This window comes from Camarhynchus parvulus, chromosome 7, assembly GCF_901933205.1.
Source record: "Camarhynchus parvulus chromosome 7, STF_HiC, whole genome shotgun sequence".
In the NCBI taxonomy this organism is placed as follows: Eukaryota; Metazoa; Chordata; class Aves; order Passeriformes; family Thraupidae; genus Camarhynchus; species Camarhynchus parvulus.
In genome coordinates this window covers 27,963,666-27,984,574 of record NC_044577.1, presented here as the reverse complement: position 1 = coordinate 27,984,574, position 20,909 = coordinate 27,963,666, and the positions used below count along the sequence as shown (strand labels likewise).

The 20,909-nt window shown below is 43.1% G+C and overlaps 1 protein-coding gene across 6 annotated transcripts in view; it reads right to left on the bottom strand.

The window, feature by feature from the left end:
* KALRN (kalirin RhoGEF kinase) overlaps positions 1-20,909 on the bottom strand; it is a 465,987-nt gene that overhangs the window by 291,955 nt on the left and 153,123 nt on the right. For all 6 annotated transcript variants that reach the window (XM_030952836.1, XM_030952840.1, XM_030952837.1 and 3 more), the window contains exons 3-4: positions 20,805-20,879; positions 10,423-10,537 (exon numbers count right to left, since the gene is read on the bottom strand). In XM_030952836.1, the coding sequence (XP_030808696.1) occupies positions 10,423-10,537; positions 20,805-20,879 (190 nt within the window). The remainder of the gene's footprint in view (positions 1-10,422; positions 10,538-20,804; positions 20,880-20,909) is intronic.

The window sequence follows — 20,909 nt, the reverse complement described above, 5'->3', positions numbered from 1 at the left end:
TCTATTTGCAAGATGTAAAATATCAGTTAATATGGTTTAATATGGTTTACCAAGCAAAAATAACTTTTAATTAGTAATTCTTTCAAACTGAACTTCAAAAGTTAGTATTTATTCAATCCTCAATGACAACATCCATAGCACAAGCATCTGTCTTGGTAGGCCTTCAAATAAATAAACAAACTATAAAACTTAACTTATCCTTCTAGTGAAAGTTTTCTAATAATACAGCATTAATATGAGAGACTGTCAATTCTTCTTGTATTCCCATGTGAAACAGGGGAAAGGGACAGGAAAGGCATATGAAAGCAGACTGATCTGGCTGGAGATGAACTGCTGCTATGATTTTTAGAGATGCAATTATTCTACAAAGCCCATGCTCTATTCCAATTTCTATTCACTAACTTTAACCAAAAGGACTATTCAGCAAAGATGTCCCTTGTAAATACAGCATCAAGCTTACAGCAGGTTCCTACTTTCTCATGTTTGCACAGTAGTGTGGGCATGTTTAAGAGGTGGAAGATTTCCCTGAAAACAGTTGCAGGACAAGGGAAAGCTGTTTTGGTGCTTTGCCTTGTTGGTGAAGTACTACAAAGGATCTTTCTAAAATATTACATCACTGGAAAATTCTCTAGAGACTAAGGTTTCTCTTTAAAGTTACACATAAAATAAAGCCCTGTGTACACAGTCAGGGAAACCAATCCTCCCCTGTTAATAGCAGAAAAATACACTGTGGCACACGTTGCCGACCAGACAATGTTTGCCAAGCCAAAAGCATGTCTGAATTACACTTTGCTGCCTTTTCCTAGGGGGAAAAGAGAGAGTTTAGACTTATTTCTCTTATTTATGCTTTTACTTTATATTAAAGAATTTCTTTTTCTCTTTTTTTTTTTATCTTAATCTAAGTAGCCCAGGAGTCACACACCATGGAGTTACAATTACTGCTGCACGCAGTGCTTCAAGATCCACAGGGAACTCTGAAGCAGTGCCAGGATCCACAAGGAAGGCATAAAAGACCACAGACTTGGTTAGGAACACCTTGTGGAAAATGAGAAGAAACCATTGATGAGATTTACAACTGTCTACCCAACTTGAATACCAATTCCCTCTGCAAACAGCAGGGAACTGAGCATCCCAACCTCTGAGACAAATCTTGCCAGTCCCAGGCCATACTTTCCATGCTATAAGAACATCAGCCTGCTCAATCCCACATGTTACCATGAACTGGTCATTGTTCTATTTCAATATGATCAAATTTTCTCATACCATAAACTAGCATGTGCTTTTATGAGCATTGGAACTGCCAAACCCTTGGTAGTGGTTTGCACATTGATTCTCTAATGGTTAATAACAAATGTGCCTCTTACATGATCTAGGGATACCTGCACACCTCCAGTCTCTGAGAAGGGCTGAGTTCAGACCACTTTCTCCTCTCTGTGGACACTAATTAGGTCTCTTTCCTTGATGCAGCTGTCTATTCTCATTAAATTTGTAGAAATGTAATATTCTTGAGCATTTTCTCTGACAGATTTGGTTTAACAGTGACTGACAGCATGATAGAATCAGCTTTTTATTATTCATTTGGAGATATGGCTAAAATTATATTCCTGAAAACATATCCTCAGTCGTACCCCAGCTGTGTACTGGGGAACCCAGACTTTGGAGCAGCATCCCCAACATCTCCATGTATCCAGTGAGGATAAGGATCAGCCTGTCTAGGCTGAGACAGCTCCACTCCTGTGTCTCCCATTACTTGCTTCATATTGGCACACAGTAAAGGTCTCATCCATCCTCCATGGGAGTCTAGAAGAGCTTTCCAGTGACATTGAGATACCTTGGACAATATGCCCATTACAAAGCAGACTGCAAAGCACAGCAGTTGTTTTCCTGCTTCTAATGACATCCATGAAGAGATGGCATAAGCCACTTCCAAATCATAATAATTTCTAATAGTGAAAAGGATGTAGCACATACTGGAGTTACTGATGAGGAACACAAGCAGCCATAGTGGAATGAGACAAAAACTATTTTACAGTCTCTGCAAAAACTGTAGGAAAGAGATCACCTAAAAGAAAATTCAGGATTGGCTGAACAGCTGCATATTCCACTGATGGCTGCTGACAGCTTCAGGAGGGAGCTGAGCACGGCCTGTGCCAGCTCTGCTGCCAGCGAGACGCTCCCACAAAACCTCTCTGTCTGCTAATTTTAGCTACTCTGAATTACTCACATTAGCACACGCCTGCCTTCTCCAAGGAATTCTGCTAGTCACTGCTGCCTGGATCTCTTGGAGCATTGTGGAGCCACAGGTCTGATGGTTAAAAGGCCCATGAGGAACATGCAAGAGCTTTACACCAGCACTAGTGTGGCCAAGGCCAGGGATGGCAGCATGAGGAGGTGTGCTGCAGAGACTCACAAAACACTTCTCAGAGAGCCACTGAGGAAGAGGATGGAGAAAATGATGCTCTGCATAAAATTTACAGCAGGCTGTGGCGCCCACCAGCTCCCTCACCAGTGAATGGGTGCAGGATATATCCTAGTTTACAAGTTTCTGCCTTTTCTCCATCACTTCAACTCCTTCTTCCAGGCAGCAGATGCTGGTACAACCAACATGCAAAAGCCATTTAGGAGAAGGAACAATGCTGATCTAATCCCCAGACTGAGGGCCTGGACAGAGCTCAAAAGCAGAGTGTGCAGCACAGCTCTACGTGAGACAACTCAGGGGATGGGATCAGGCCCCAGACCCTGCCCAGCACCACTGGGTGGCACTAGGCCATGGCGGACAACCAGCAGCGGTGGCATGCATGGTGACAGGGGTTGTTTTGCTGTTTGATCCAGATTTGGAGAAATCCAAGCAGAATCCTTCCCAGGCGGAATCCTCTCCTGGAAATGCAGTGAGGTACTATGCACAACATTGCTAACAGAAATACAGCAACACAGGGAGTGGCTGCACAGGATGGGCACCCATCTTGTGTGAGAGAGCCAGAATCAGCACCCCCACAGCCCCTGCAAGGGAGCTGAGGCTCCCCTGAGAAGATAGCTGAGGTTTTCTCAGGGCCTTAGCAAAGCTCAGACCCTTGGCAAAGGCCACCAAACCTTGAGAGGGCTGAGGTGATGCCACTGCATGGAACCACCACCCATATAGGAGGCAGCTGCCTCCGGGTCAGCCCTCCTGGCCCTTGCAGGAAGCACTGCCAGAGGCAGCTCTGACTTTGCTCAGAGGGTTTTAACAGCCCTCCAGTGGTTCTTCTCCCAGTAAGAAAGAGAGAAGCCAGGTGTGGTGCCACTGCAGAGCTGTGGCTGGGCAGCAGCACCTTTTGGCTGTTTTCAGTACAGAGGACATGGGAAGATGGGGGCTGTGAGGAGGAATCCACTCACTGCCATCCTTCTGGCTGCTCTGAGCTTGCAGCCTGAATGCACTGCCTGAGAGGGCAGGGCTGAACCAAAAAAGGCCAGACCAGTAAAACCAAAAGGCATTGGACCTGAACTGGGTAGAGATGCTTACTTTGCTGCTTGGGAGGAGCACAAAGTAAAACAGTGACCTTTTATTCCATTGGACATGTGCCCTCCACAAGCCCTAGCCACTGACTCCACTGAAGAAGGTACAAATGAGCTCCCACTTGGCTGGAAAACAGCCAAGGAAACAGCCAGTGCCAGCAAAGGCAAATTCTCTTCCAGACCTGTGCATTTCCCTTCTATGCTAAACTTGGCCTGTAGGGCTACCCTCTGCAATCCTCGGTCTTCAAATTATTAACCCATTGAATTTGTGTTGGAGATGTTAGATGAACCAGAAAGAACCCAACATGACTTTGAAATCTCAGCATGAGAGTGGCAGTAATAGAAAATTAAACTCCTTCCCCTACACTGTAAAATAGAACAATTGCCTTGGAAATAATTCAGACATAATAAATGGGGGATTCGTTCATATTAACTGTTTTCAATTGCAGATTTATAGCCTAAAATTAAGCAGATGTTGAGTGTTGAATACAATGCTTAAGAACACAATGACAAGTTGAAATCCCAGTTTCTCTGCATGTGGCAATCAGTAACTTCAATTATTTATTGGAATACAATTAAAATATAATTAAATGGAGCAAGCTATACTTAAGAATAAAGAAATATTGTAGATCTTAATGGGGAAAAAACCAGTAAGAGATTTTCAGGTCTTCCAAAACAGTACAAAATGTTTGGATACAAGATAACTTAGAAAATACTTTGCAAATCTCTTTGTAAGTACTTTAAGGAATTTACTTTAAATAAGGAATTCACTCTTGTAAGAACATCAACCTTTATTTGTTTCAATTCTGAAACAAGATAATGAAATCTTCATAAACTTATTTCAATATTAAGTTAATCTAATTTCTTCTATTTCACAATAAACAGAGACTTCTGTTAGACCCATATCAATGGTTACTGGTAAAAGTGAGGTGCAGAGCCCAGCTTACTCTGCCTTTTATTAGTCTTTAGAGGGAAAGGGCTACACGAGCTGTGCAATTCACAGTACATCAACTGCAAAGCTTTCTATCATGCTTTTTGTGCTACTCATCACAAAACCAGTCTGAAAACACTTGCACTGTTATGGAGCAGGACAGCAGAACAGGGCTCAGCAGGTAACCAGGCTGGAACCACTCAGAGAGCACTCTCAGCTCCCACAGAGGGCAGACAAAAAGAGGACATCTTCTTCAGGTCCAGAGCTGTGCAAGATGGGACCTTATGGTAGCCAGAAAAACAGCAACAGGCAATGAAAGCAGGAAATAATTTGGAAACAGATACCACAGCCCTCCCATTTACCTTTGGTTTGGGCTGATTCAACTACAAACACAGGAAATTGTGTATCTGTTTAAAAATCCCACATCTTTATACAAAAGAGTATCACAAAAGCTGGAGTGACTTTTGTCTTCATGCCTCTGTGGCAAGACAGGAGTGACAAGACCTGGGTCTCTCCTGACACACCTGCTAACAGGGTCTCCAAGATGGGGAGGATACAGGAACCTGTTCCAGTTCTTCAATCTGTGATTTTAATCACTTTCTTTTTGTCCCATTTTCCATGTACACTGAGACTAAATTGTTTACTTTAGCTCAGGCTTGCAGAGTGTATTTTAATAGATCACTTTCCTTCTCTAACATAAGCATCCCCAACACCTTCAGTCTTTTCTCATAACTCCTGCTCTCCAGGCTCTGACAGCTCCTGTCACTCTCTCTGCACTTCTAGGAAGTCTTTTCTAGCAGCTTCTGGTAAATAGGAGTTTCCAAGATTGCAGCTGTAGACACTTGCTGCAGAGTTTCAACATCAATTATAACCACTGTCCACTCACCCAGGAATAAAATGCCTCAACAGGTGATTAACACAGCTGGAAGGAGATCAGAGATCCTCTTCTGAAGTGCTGATTTCCAACAAGCAGTCAACATGTAACTCTGCCCTGAGGTGGTCAGTAATCGGACACAGGAAGCAACACAGAGCAGTGAGCTCTGAAGCCTTTCAGTAGGACAAAGAAAGAGCACCAATATTTCAACAGAAGTCCCCCAGTTCCTAACAGAGTGATAAAAACATAACACAAATACCACATATGGTAGAGGCTGGATTTGAACTGTCTACAGAGTGGCAAAACACTCTCAAATTCACCAGCACTCAGTTATTTACTTCTAATGAACCCCTTTCTCCAAAATACCTTACCATTATTTGTTAAATTATATCTGAAGAAAATATTACATCACCATTAGGCTCATTAGCTTCACTGCACTTTTTACTGCTGTATTTTGAAACAAGTGTATGGTGGAATAATTATCTTATAGATGGCACCAGATATTTAGTTACTAAAATTGGTATGATGTCCCTGGTGTTATTTTTTAAATAGATGGCTATTTTTGTAGATCTACAATAGCCTCCAGGAAAAAAAAAAAAGTCCTCAAAAGCTCATTCTGTGCTAAGATCACATAACAGAAAGCAGAGCTCTAGGGTTTAATTCCTATCAATCAACAGAAATGAAGTTTCACACTACTCCCGGCCAAAGGAGCTAATATACCACAGGTCACCAGAGAAGAGCTTAAAATAAATCCAAGAGTGGGTGAGTATTGCTACATTTTGCCATCCTCTGTATTGTTCTTCTAATTTTACAAAGCCTCCATCATTAAACTAATTATTAGGGGCACTTCAGTTGTTTTACTGCTTCTAGCACCTCTCCTCCAGCTTGGGCAGCTCTGAGGAGCTGTTCAAACACACAGGGCTGCCCCTTGGAAACACTTTGCTGCTGTTACACCCTGGATGTCCCCTAGAACAGGGAAACATTTCAGCAGCTTTTTGAACAGAGCACAAATAAAAAGTAGATGTCTCTAAAAACACAGGCCCCTGAGGCATCTCGGGTTTCCCCTCTGCAGAGAGCACAGAAGATTGCTTATCTTGGCTCCAGAACAGATTGATGTGCTCAGCCGGAAGGTTCACTATAGCTGACAGAGAACATTTCCTTCATCGTATTGCTTCACCACGCGAGGAGATAACTCAGCCTAATAATATTCTGTCTCCTTTTTATCCTCCTATAGCCTACGCATAACTTAATTTCTAATTCCAAAAGGCTCACAGAGGAGATTGGCCTGGTGCTAGTTTCATTTACACACACATAAATCAAAGCTCAGTTTACTGGAATAGATGGTACTGCACTGGTGTTAAAATATAAAATCTTCAGCAAGGCCAGAAAATTTTCCCTCAGCTCCCCTGATCATAAACACCATTTTATCCTAGATTCAGTCACACCCTCCAAATTTCTAAACATTGCATCCATTTAAATTTGCATGTAAATAGAAGCTATCCTGAGTCACAAGAAATACAGCTTCGCCTACCCAGAAAGCATTAGTGCAAATGTAAACCAAGCAGAAAATGGCAGAGTGGTAGCAACTTGGCATCCATGGAATTATCTTTACATGTAATGAATAGTGTCTTCGTTCCTTAGTAACTAATTACAGTGGAACTGCTTAGAGAAAAGGACCTTGTGATGTGCCTGAAAGAGCCAACGTAGGACACCGAACCAGGGCCACGTTAGTTCACAGTGTCAGATACCCACTCACAACGTCCTCCTCCTACTCAAAACTGCAGATCAGGCTTTTGAACCTTGCAGGAGCCTTAAATTACCCCAGGCACTGTGGACTGAAAGGTTACCATTTTGGGATAGGAACAAGCTGTGTTCCTAGACCTTCACCCCCAGGCGGTAATCCTCAACCACACAGGAAACCCCACGGCCTGCAGGCACCTGCCTGACTGTGGCTCCCAGCTGCATGAAAGCCCTCACTATTCTGCTCTAACTCAAGCACACATAGCTGCTTTCAGAAAGCCCACATTATTATTCTGGTTTTGAAGAAGGAACTGCAGAAAGCTGAATCAGAAATTTTGAAAACTGCTAGCAAGACCCTGGTTTCACTTACCCTAATCTATCATCACATTTCATCACCAATCTCATACCTGCTCCAAGCTCCCACCACTGCGCCACCTCTGCCCCCTCCATTAAGATATAAAACAAGGGTTAAGTGACAGATAGTATCAATGTGGAGAGCAATCTGTCTCACTCAGAAACCAATGCACCAGGAATAAAGAAAGAATTATTATCCTGGTGTCAATATGATAAATTACAGTCTCTTTTTCCTAAAGAATTTCTACTTTTTCAGCTAGCACAGAAAACTCTCCTCCTTGTAGCATTCAACATTCAAGCAGTTTCTTCTGACATCCTGTTCAGAGTTTTTGCTAATGAAATTGTTTATTTTGGTGGATGGCTGATGTAGTTAGTAGCTACAGCACTCATCTTGGAATAAACATGAACTGAGAGCCAGTGATAGGAATTCCAAATGTTCCCTCCATATATTTGTTTCCAAAACATAAATAAGTTTGAAAGCTCTGCTGCTTGCCCTTGTTAAAGTGAACAAAATGTTTAGGGAAAATGAGTTTTCAGTGTTTCCTTACACCACACAGGTTATACAATCCCACGTGCCAAACCCATGAAGTTTGTGGTCACATTTCCCCCCTAGAGCAGCAAGTTCACAGCTGTTGCACCGACAAAACAGGACTAGGAAGAACTGGGAGAAATAACCTCCTGATCTGCTATACCCTCTCCATAACATTTATATCAATGCCAGAGGCTTGTCTATACAGCAACAGAAGGATTTAAGAAAAAAATTGTATGTTTCATAGTGCTAATGGGAATCCATTAGAAAACTTTACCTCATATCTAGCCTAATCTTTACTTGCTTTGGTGTAACACATTTCTTTGTCTTTGCCCTACAAACCCTCTCCTTTTGCAGCATCACAACATGCTTGCATGTGCTTTTCACTCTCTAGACTGAACAACCTCCACCCTTTTAATCCTTCCTTGACAGACTGCATTTTCAAGACCTCTGATCACTCTTGCTGCTTTCTGTTCCACACTTGCCAATGTGCAATCATCCCAAGAAGGAGACAGTACTCCAGTTAATACCTTCAGAAGTCCAATCTGCAAGGACCCTTGGGAAGCCAGTGAAAGTGCTCCAGGCATAGCCAGTCCCTCACTGCTGGGCACATTTTCATGACAGGAGATTGCACAGAGGAAAGGATGTTCTCTGGTATAACTACAGAGACATCCTCCAAAGGCGTCACACACCAGGACAGAGCAAGGCTTTGTAGTGACCACCAGGAGAATGGTTTTTAGTGTTTCTAGGGACACAGGCAGCCAGGTCTTGTATTGGCTCCTTCATGTAGCTCTGACCCCAGGTTCTCCATCATCACAGAAAAATCACTGCTGCACTGCTCCAGAGTGAGGCAACTAAAAGCAGCATCAAAGGCTGAGCTAATTGATTCAGTTGTGTGACCGTAGGGAACAGAAAGGATGCATCTTTCTATTACTGCCACCTCCATGAGGGAAGAGCTATTAACAGAAAAGGTTGACATGTTAGAAGGTCATTTTTGCTCCACAATTGCTTGGAACCTGGAGCAATGTCCTATCTTCATACTTGCAACCATGCAAAAAATGATAAGATGTAGGGCACCAGTTTTGTTACTGCAGCAGCTGGGGGGGAATTGCCAAGCTCTGGGACACACTCCCAGGGAGTGACCTATTGCTCCCCCAGCCCCACAGCATGACTGTAATGTCTCTCACAACATGGTTGAAAATGGAACTGACTAGAGGATGAAATGAGAGGAGGCAGGAAGAAAAGCAAACAGACTCACTTATTAGTAAAACCTTGATGACCAAAAGTTCAACAGAGCAAAAAGTGCATCACCAGAGGACTTATGATGTCCAGGAAACAAGCACTGGCAGATCTGGTGCACATGGCTGCATTTGCTACTCTGCAGCCAAGTGATTAAGTCTCCTTAGCCTTCTTCCATACCAAACACAACCTTTGTCCTCTGCACATTCCATGTTCAAGGAACAGAGTGCATTTCCAAGACCCTTACCTCCGGACCTCCAGATGCAGCCAACCCCTCTGCCCTTCATGTCTTAACTTCACGCTCTTTGCCAAAACATGAACATTGTTTAACAGCTCATGTTCAGGGAATTTAAAAGAGAAGGAGCTCCTGGGTGGCACAGGATGTGTTCCTGCAACCCTGAGCATCCCTTCTCAGTCCCCATCTTCCCTGGGGTAACACTCACCTCAACAGCTGAGGATTTTGGGCAAGGATATTTGACAAGCTTAAAAATAGGAAAAGAAAGCTGGATGAGGGCATATGTAGGCTCACTCTCTGAGGCAGGACCAGAAATACCTCCCTGGGCACTGAGCCCTATAAATGATCTCCCAAGGCTTGAAAAAATAAATATGCTTTGGCAACCCACCTTTCCTCCAGCATCCCTGGGAAAAGGATGGGGACTTGCTTGTTGGAAGAGAGCCACAAAGACTAATGCGGGGAAAGGTGGTGGTTTACATTCAGAACAATCTGAAATGACTTTCTTTGAGAGCTCCCTCCTAAGTCCACCCATGTTCCTTCCCCAGCCTGGAGAAATCTCTGGAAAGTACTGGAGCAGGAAGATCTGCTGTCTTGTACAGGCACTCTCTCCTCCCCAGCAACTACAGCCCCCTACCCCAGCTCTCCCAAACCTCCCACAAGGTATTAAAAAGCAACAACAGACAGCAGGTTCTCTCCAGCTTGCTATATTTAACTGCAGACCTCCAAGCATTCCTGCCTTTGCATTCCTTTAAAAGAGTTGCACAGAAACATGGAGAATGAGAGCTGCTCCTTGAGGCTGTGAGGAGCCTGAAGCCCAGGTTTGTTCCCACTGCCTCCACGCTGGGGCTCCTGCATTGCCATAAAAACCACCGGAGCGCACACAGGAGGAGGAAGCGAACACTTTTGTTCCTCCGCCCCAAGAACTCAAGGTACTAAATGTTAATACTTGGAAATCAGCAACTGCCAAGAACAAGTTCCCCACCCACCCATCCACCCTAAGCTTTGAAGTGTTTTCTTTCTAGCTTTACCTTGGCACGCTGGCCAAATAAGTCACAAGCTTACGAAGGTCTTCCTGCCTTATTCTGTCATGATTGCTGCGGGCTGGGAAGGTCAAGACCGGACCACCTCGTTTATCACGGCCACCTGTGGAAAATAAAGGATTGTTAGAAAATCAGACAGGAAGCACACATCGAAAAAACTACGTGCACTGAATTGATAAATATAAATTACAGCACATTTAAGAGTCTGCACACCCGTTGTAGCTTTCAGACTTGCCTAATTGAGGAAGACAAGCTTGCATTTGCTGGAGCTCCAAATGGAGGATATAGGAAAAAAAAAAGCCCACACAAGGAAAATTGCTACTAGCACTTCTTCTTTCACCTAATCCCATCAAATCTAATATATCTGCCACTCCAAGCAGGAGATGCTAGTGAAATCCTGCTGTGGGGATAGTTTTAAACTGGTCAACACCAAGAAAGTGAAAGCATTTTTCACTGTAGCTGAGTGTGTTGCACTGTTCATTCCACGATAGTTTACACATCGTGCCAGTTTGAAGCTATGTATCCCAGTAATGTTTATGTAGCACAATGTTCTAATCTATCAGGTACTTCATTTGAATTAAAATTTTGATTAGAAGTTAATTTCTTCTCAGAATATTTGTTTTTGGGGGGTGCGTTCCTGTAGCTTTCCTGTCTTAAAAATCACTTATTTTAAACTGTCAGGGTCTGGTCCTTTGTCTTTTATAACAATTATCTAAAGGATTAGCATTAAAGGAATAACTCTACCCTGAACTGTACAACCACAAATACAGGGGCAAATATAATCTATTCTGCAGCACCTTATTTTATTCTCTCCTGTAAACAAAGTTTAAGAAGAGTGAAACTGAAATCTAGTCCTCATTCTATGTTTAGTTCCTCCTTTACGTATTATCTCAGGATTTCTTCCAGGAATTGTGTTGTTAGATACATGTTTGCACTGTTATCTAGGGAAAAGTTACAGCTAAACTACAGCTCAAAAAGCTAGTACAGAACTGCAAGGACCTCACAAACAAGCTGCAAAAAATGCACATGAGTTTGCACTTCTCAATGGAAAGTATAATCCCTTTAACAGAAATATCCCTTCTGAGAAAGGAAACCCATGTGCTTTCTGAGCTAATTTACTTGGCCAACAAGAAGAAAAAGCTACACAAGGACATGAACATCTCTGGCACTGATCCACACTGTGCTCTCTCATTAAGAACTTGGGACACCTGCAGTCTGTGCTACTGGCACATTCTTGTTACTATATGTAAGTTTTCTTAAAATACAGATAATTTTTAATTGCTAAGATCTGTCTAAAGAGTTTTCTACAGCACTGCTGCCTGTACAAGACAGAGTCTCTTACACAAACTTCATCTATACAAATAGAGATGCCACTGGCACCCATGGTTTTCAGTAGATGCAATGCACCTGAAGGATTACATTGTGCAAGTCTGCATTGGAGCCAGGTTGTGTCTGATTTGTCCAGAGATACAAATGGAGAGGCAAACAACAGATGTCATCTTTATTTTGAGCCCTCATGCAGACAGGGGTACATATGGAGTACAAAAACTGTCCTGCCTAATCTCCACCAAAATCTTGGTGCTTTCTATTTGCCTTTGGTTTTACACCATGAAGGTGAGGAAGGTCCACTGGAATTCAGTGTCACCTTGGCAGATCCATGCCTCTGCCACATAGCATGAAAGCAGGGATATAATATAAAAAAGGATTCCATTTACAAGGAAATAAACTCATCTAAATGTTCAGACCTTTTTATGAAAAAAGGCTTCCTCATATTAAGTACATTTTCCCTTTGTTGAGATTATTTCATGCACCACATCAATGCCAAACCATTATATCATGCATGATATGTGTCCAACAGAAAAGCAAGCCAGCCTATAGAATGGCAAACCAATACAAGTAACTAAAGCTGGAGGGAAATACTTTTTCAACACAAGAGGCTTTTCAAGGTTTTGAAACATTTCCCATCATATCTAGATGTAACCAAGGTTTTCAAAAGCTTCCAGATATTTGCTGAAGCAGAGACCTCAACCTGAACCGCGTCCCAGAAGAACATGCTACCCGCTATTCATTCAGGCTCCTTCTCCTTCATTCACAATCATTTAAATATTTGTACAACGTGGAAAAACACTAAGATTTGAGATCAGAAGACATCCAAGCCCACATTTATAATCCTCTCTGAGGATATGAAACACCTGGAAAGGGCCATGAGCTTCCCACAGCCCAGCAGCACTAATCACTCTGATGCTGCTCATTCACCTTGGCTTTGTAAACCAAAAATTGTGTTTCTGGTCAGGGACTCCTTTTAACACCTACCATTTCATCAAAGTGAGCTCTACAAAAATAAATAAATAGAAACCTGTGCAAATTCTGGTAGGCTGAAAACATTAAGTCAGAAAATTCTTGATCCTTTCAGTAACAGTAACCCAAAGATTTCAGCTACAGAAAAGAAAATAGGATCCAGAACATTCCTGTCCTGTCTTTGCTTCAGGATAAAAACTATCCCTCAACAGTTTATCTAAACTGTCCTCAGGGGAGCAGGATAAATAAGGCTCAGGCACAGGGTCAGAAGTTACCAGGACAGACCAGAGAAAATGGGTTAATTCTTGTTGGAGGAGGAAGGTTACATGCTGACCCAGTTGGATGCTTCTGGATGATGGAAGGATAAATAAGCACCCAGACTGATTCCTTCTAGTCTTATAGCACACAGAAACAAGGAAACTTGGGTAAAATATCAAGACATGCTAAGTTTAGAAACAAATGTTTCTCATTTGTGATAAAAGTGCAGCTCTAGGCTTTGAGCAATAGAGTGAAGTTATTACAAATACATCACACATATTAGAATCCTTCAATTGCTTCCTTCAAGTCCATGCAATCCAAGTTACTGAGAAATCACTAATTTTTATGAATGCCTACATATTTTACAATATTACCAAGAGCCTGTATAAAGAAACATCAGATTTCTTCTAGAACAAACTATTAAACACTAATTAAACGCTAATTAATTCACCGTCAGACTTGCAGAGTTCAGTAACTGTGGTTTACTCTCTTAAATACTGACAATATGCAGAGTTTTTGTTACATTTTGTAACTCAAAATCTCTGTTTTTCTAGGAATACTGAAGGGAATATTGCCACCATCAAACATGCCTACATAAGGATGCTCATCTCCTCTAATGGAGCTTGCTAAGAAGTAGCAGCACACAATAAAAGAGAAGAAAACCTCCTGGCATTGGCTGTGGAGGGAGTCTGTCTCTACCATTCCTTTTCTTTATTATTTTTTTACTGAAGGGAATATTAAAGTACTAAGAGGGGAAGAAGTTCAGCCCAGATACCACAGTGAGTCACTTGAAGAACCAGGAGAAGAAATGAGGTTTTCAGACTGGATCCATTGTGTTAGAGCTTCACAGTGCTTGAGACTCTGCTTGTTACTAATCCACTCAGCGAGCCAAATCCTGCCCCAAGTCAGCCATGATCTCCGCACCAATTGTACACGCACAGTCTTCAGAGAGCTACTCAGCACATTGTTTAAAAAGACAATAAAAACTAGAAGGAAGCCAAGAGTCTCAATTGCTCTAATCAATAAGTCCCATCTCCTGCCTCCCCCTGGACTTGAAGAACAGTGATGAAATAATCAAACATGTCATTAGGCTTGCTAATTACAGTTATTAAATGCTAAAACAAACAGCTGATAATTTCTTACTGTTTTTCAAGTTGGGTTTTCATGAGATTTGCTCTGATTTAGAGAGGCAAACAGATGGTCTGGTTATTAGTGCTCTGGAAAAAAATAGTTAGAAAAACACATGCTCTTCAGGGCACAGAGTACACTGAGAACAAATATTTAGCCATGTATGCCTTGCATTTCTCTTAAAAATCCTTTGTTGATGGCCTTTCCTGTCAGTGGCTTCTTTGCCAGTTCTTCCCATCTCCCTTTCTTCTATCCAATAAGAACCAATGGCTAAATTCAGGGTTTATTCCCAGAAGTAAGATCACATAATTCTTCCTCCACAAATCATCCAGGGACATTGCAGTGATGGCACAAGGCATTGTGATGCATACCACATTAAAAGAAAACCTTAAAGAAATCTCAGAAACCTGCATGCAGGCAGGCAGCACAGTTAGTGGCCTTCTGATGACCACTTTGCCAGCCAAGCCTGCAACCAAGAGGAAAGAGACTCCAGTGACAGGATCCCTGTTCTGGCAGCTGTCTGAACACCTCTTAGTGGTGGCCCCAAATATTTCTGCCTACAGTGGCCCCAGCTGCCCACAGGTAAGCCAAGAAATTGGCCATCCCAAAGTGTTAGTGATGTGAACTCTGTGTATAGGCTTTACCAATCTTAAAATCTCTGTGTCCTGAGGCACAGCCATCCCTGTTAATACACAATAAACTAAATTCCAGCTATGTGTAGTCCTGTTGAGGACAGGAAATTATTAGTTTCCGTTAATGCAGACTTCTTGTATACAGTAGATAATGATTTTATCAAGCTCTGTTTTCAAGCGGCATCTCTCCAGTTCTATCAGCCCTTCCCCCACGATCCTTACCTGCTTGCAGAGATCCACATTTAAGGGTTTCAAACCCTCTGCTTCCTTTCACACTCTCTTCATAAGCATGAATTCACAAGGATTAGCCAGAGACACAGGCAAATGTCCACACATGTAAAGGTTCCCAAGAACCTTGTCTAACATCCTGCAGCACAGCAGCAGCGGAAACAGGAGCAGCACACGGTGTCTCTGGCCCCTGTTCAGATGTCTACTGCAGCTCAAGTGAATGCACCACTTCATTTGACCCTGCAGATCATAAGCTGATCAATCTTGATGCTGTAGACTCTGCTGAGACCATAAGTGAGTTTCCAGAGGAGCTGAAATAATCCTCATCAGGTATTTCAGTCCAAAGTATGGTGAAAAAATGAATTATAATGAAGAGAGCCAGGAGACAGACGGAGCTCAGTTGATGTCAGGCGCTTCAATACAGTGATAAACAATACACTCTGGATTTCTAAATCTAATTGACAGACTTCCTAGGAAAGGAAAGTATCAAGGAATTGGTATCCAGAGTCTTAAAATAACATTCCTTTCTCTGTCATAGCTGAGTTCTGTGAGAGTCTGCCTGCTACTGGACTTACTGTGAGCAGACTTCTGTACTAAAACTCCTGCAACTTCAAGACAGACTAATTTGTTGCAAGGGTCATACACAGGATTAGCTGTGTGACCACCCTCCAGTTCAGCTGGTTCCAATCAGGTGATTCTAGTGCAAGTGATGGAAATTGAAGCTCCCACAACAAGACAATTAACACAGCTGTAGCGCAATCACCAGGGCCCGATCATCCACAGTGCTGCTCTTTGCAGCATCCATGTCTCAGACTCAATTCCCCAAATCAAATTCTAATGGCAAACTTTCATGACATTACAATTTAGGGTTAATGACTCCAAAACCAAGGCTAATTGTTCTCACCAGAAGATCTCCTGGCAGAGCAAGTCAGATGCTATAGATGGGATGCCCAGAGCAGCCACTGAGTGATCCCTTTTCCTATCAAGTAGATTTGTCCTGCAATCACCCAAAGCCACTGTGTGGATTTGAAGAGACAACCTGTTGCGTCTTGTAATTCATTTTCACTGCTTTATGCAAGTATTTTGGGGTACTTCTTTAATTTTAAATGTATACTGGCCAATGAGCCACAGCACATGGTGATGCCAGTCACTGCTGATAGTGGTACAGACACTCCAAACCCACACCCCAGGGCACAGGGCTGGAAGCTGTACAGAATAAGGAGAAACAAAGAGAGGACAGATTCACCCTGATAACACACTCTTTCTCTTCCTCATTTGAGACAACTGTGGAGAAATAGTAAAGGAATGCCATGTTTTTGTAATAGCTGATTGCCCTTTTTTGAACTTTGTTGATTTCAAACTACACCAGGGAATGGTATGAAAAGGAAGATATTTTTCTGTAGCAAAATATAGAAGAATTGCTGATGTTTCATCTGAAATTTCTATTCCAGAGGAAAAGGAGAATGGAAATTTTTATTTTAAATCAAAACTTTTTGTGTAAATACAAAATGTTTACATCACCCAAAAATTAGATATTTTGGTTAATTTTATTCCCAACCCAATACAAATTCCAGTGCCCACAAACCAGCATTTGTGACCTCCTGAAACCAGAAAGTGAACTCTTTCAATTCCCAGAGGCACTGGGGGTCTCATTTCAACCCTTTCTCTGAAGGCTGAAGTGCATCTACTGCAGAAAAAGAAAAAAACATGCACCTCCACATGTGGTATCTGGCACTAAGTGACCTGTGGTGTCCTTGGGAAGGTCAGTGTCTTCTTCTCTGAGCTTTCCTCTTTCATTCATCCTGCTGGCCTCAATTTGGTGGAACCTGATTGTAAAGCTGTTCTTTCTTTAGATCTATTTACAGTGAAATTCCTTCTCTGAAAGACCTTTCAGGAAATCTCTGCTTTTCCTTAAGGCTCTCAGTCATGTTCAGAGGTTGCTGTGACCCAGATCATGAGGCTCCTCCCGAGATGTGGGGTTGGGGGACAGTGGGCTACCAAAAGATGGAGATGACTGAGCTGTTAGTGCATCCACTTCTTCCTGCTCTGTGCCCTTTTGGTGCCCAAAGCACAGAGGAAACCCTCCTGTTTCGCAGACACAAGCTGGGAGCTCTGCTTGTCACAGCTGCAGCAGCTCAGCAGCTTATTACACCCTTCTGCTGCTGATTCCTCTGTGCTCAACCACGCTCTCAGAAACCTGGCCAGCCTCCTCCTTTGTACTCCTGCCTCAGCAGATGAGCAGACAGTACCTGGGTGACAGCGGGAGCCCACGCGCCACCGCTCTGCCGAGCCCTCCAGGGAGCGGAAATACCGGGAAGGATCCTGAGAAACTCTTCTGGGTGGGATGTGGGGAAATGCTTTCAGCAAGACCCATGACATCAGTCAACTACCAAGCTTTTTATAGCCTAAGTGCATGAAAATTTCCATGCATGGGAAGGTAACATGGTAACAAATTCCCTTCTCTTCCCCAAAAGTTCATACACTTCGTTCCATACTGCCTTGATCAATAGAAAAACTACCATAAATATAATCAAGCAGCTGAACAACGCCCCAACCACTCTTCTAAAACAGCGTCTGTTTCCCGAGAAAGACTATAATCCCAGTTTCCAAAATATTTCACCACCTCTCACTGAAAAAAAGCACCTAAAATAATCTACAACCTGTTTTATTTCTTCTCCTCAGCATTCATCTCCCTCTTAGAATACAAAAATCAGACTCTGGCTTGTAACTCATTCCCTGATGGCTCCCAAAGCCATTCCATTGCTGGAAGCAACACAGTGAACCACCCAAGCAAAGCCAAGATTTTATTAGAGTTTAGGCAACAAGCAGGTTGCCAAAGCCTCCCCCCTGCCAGCCCCCTGCTTAATCTGCTTCCAGGAGGTCAGCAATGGAAGCAATCAGCCATGGCTGGGATGCGCCTCACCCACAACTGCTCAGTCCATCGCTCTGCATAGGAGCTATGGAATGGGACTTTCAGGTATTCTTTAGACACACATGTGAACTTTGTTCAGGTTCAGTCTAGCTCATAGATGAGATCACTGGAAGAAACCAAGAACCAGTTCCAGGAAAAAGTCTTGATATTATCCACCACCCCTCAACTTTCCTGCGGTGCAGGGATGGAGATGCAGAGCCCTGCGCCTGCTGCTGGCTCAGCTGAGGGGAAGTGCCAGGCACAGAGCCCTAGACAGCACTCAGGCTGGATGAATCCATGCCCAGACAGATCTCTCAGAGTATGTCAACTCTGAAATTAAGTGCACTTGTGAGAGCCTGAGTGCTCCTCTGAGATGACACGGCTGTGCAGGCAGGTCCTGTTGTGCCTGCTCTGGAGCAGGCAGCAGCTGCTCTGCCTTGCCTGCCTGTTCTGCCCTTCTGCAGGGTCCAGGTGTGGAGCATCCACCACACTGAAACACAAAGCAAAGCACAGCCCTTGCCTGAAGGGCCTTATGTGTTTTCTGCAAGTTTCCTGTTGAATCACAGACAAACAAGCTGGTGAGCCACAGCTGATGAGAAAAGCAATAAACTCTGTAACTGACATGTTCAGCTGAGAGTTTTTGTGTGTGCTGATAAATTCTGCTGGTGTAAGGAGAATCCCCTTGACAACTTTACTGTACTGTTATCGTTAAAATTAACTATAGTATTAAACTATGAAGAAGATTCAATAAAACTCTCCTGTTCCTCAAGGAAGCATGATTAAAACACAATGTGCTCCCAGACCCTGTGCTAACTGCAGAACTTTTTGTTGTTGTTGTTGATCTTGGAAAAATCCAGGTATTTGATTTTTCTTTTTTGTCAAAAATTTTCTTCTGTGCTCAAAGAATACTCTAGGAAATTATTCCATTTTAATTAAAAAGAACCTGAAATGTTAAAATCATTTCCTTAATCTGCTTTATTACAACAGTCCAGGGGAACATTGGGCAGCACCTACACTGTGGGCTGGAAGGGGATGCTGGGGCTATTGCAGTGAACACCAGCAACTCAAAGTGTTCTGCAGTAAAGGGAATTGCTGCCCATAGTCATTGCATTTGGAGACCATGAAGAGGAGGTGTAAATCCTAGGACCTCTAGCTGTGTCAGGAACAGCACATTTTGAGCAGATCTAAGTCTGGAGGCTGGTGAGTCTATATGGAGCAAGCTGTACCCTGCCTGCAGCAGATCATGGTGTGAAAGCCTGGGGGATTGTGCTGGCACGGCTTATTTCACACCCCCCTCCACAAGGCAGCCTTGGCACAGGACAGTGTCTAATGAGCTGATGATTTGATGTGAGACCCTCTGGCTCAGAGCTGAACACAGGCACCATCAGTGGAAGGGGCTACATAAACAATCCAGACAGGTTATCATTAATAAATATTCCATGAATTGCCAAATAATCCTGCAATCATTTCCATGCAAAGCAACAGCAGGAGCCAAGAACTAAATTGCAGTACAGCCCCTGCATAAATTCCTCCCCTCCACTTCTCCAGAGCACCTAGTTCAGCTTTTGTGTCTCAAACAAGTGTGAAGGTACACTGGTTTTTTATTACTGTGCTCTCCTCTTCAGAGCAGTGAAAGCCAGCCATGTAAAACATTTCAGGACATTCAGAATGAGACTGCAGTGCAAGATAAAGTACTCTTGCATGTGAGTACTGTTGGGATAGTCTTGATTTTCACAAAAGACTTTTGGTGTTTCAGAAGCTTCCCTCAAACTCCTGGATTTCGATGTAACTGATGAAAGTTTAGTCAGCATTTATAGATCCTTAAATTGTTTCCCCAAGTCACAGCTGGAGTTGTGATCTGTGGGCTATTTATTAACTGTTAAAATATGGGAAAACATCTCACACCAGCTATCAGTAGAGGGGAAAGCTTTTCTTGCCTGGATGGCACCTCCATGGCTGAGCACAGTGATGAACCCCTGTCCCTATGGGACTGGGGGCTCAAGTCCTGCAGAGAGAGCCAGGGAGGAAGAGTCCAGGCACCAAACAGCCTTGCTGCAACCTCCTCCCTTCTGCAGTCAGCATTGCTGTGGAGACAAAGGAAACAAAAAAAGCAAAGACTGCAAACAAGAGGAGCTGGCTATTCTTGATGGAGGTTTTCTCATTGCAAGCAGCCTGAATGGTTTGTAATCAGCAGAAGCACTGCCACTGGAAATACCCTGGGTTTATGCTGCCAATTTGAGTGACTTCATGCAAGATTCTGATTGCTTCAGACTTTCTCTTCCCCCTCTCACTGACAAGTTGTAATTCACACCAGAAGCAATATCATCCAAGCTATTCTCAAAGCCTCTTCCATATTGTCTAGTCCTCATCCACCCCCAGATCCTTGAGATTTGTCTTCTGAATGAAGGCTGTAAATCTTTGTACAGAATGGTAGGAGAAGTTCGAGCATCTGAGTTATTATGTAAATGCAGCATCACTGGTACTTTTAACTGCAAGCTGATTGGGACTGTAAATGGAACACCAGTGATTTATAGGCCTGAGTGCTTCCTACATACAGGAATTGAATGCTATTCACTGCCCTTGAACCAAAGGCAGGATCCCTGAATTGTCCTTCATGCTGAGACAACCCATGTCTGGGCTGGAGCTAAGCAGCTGCCTTGCATCCTACCTGTGCTACTCATTTACCCTTGCCTCAGAATATGAAGAAAATTATTATGGACCAGTTTCCAATGATCTGAGTATTACTGGATAGTCCTGGTCCACATACAGCTCCTTTCTTAGCAGAAGGGCTAATTTAGGTACTGCCAAGCTCAAATATGAAACCAGACCCTTGAGACTCTGCAGCATCATAAGGACCAGGATGTGGCAGACAGTGCTCGTGATGGGCTGGAGGGATCAAAGAAAGATGTGCTCACCTGACACAAAGGCCACTTTCTCCTTCAGTATAGGAAGGACATCAGCAGCTTTTAAACCATCATTTCGAAAAGAACCTGCAAAACAGAAAAACAGGAAAGTCACAT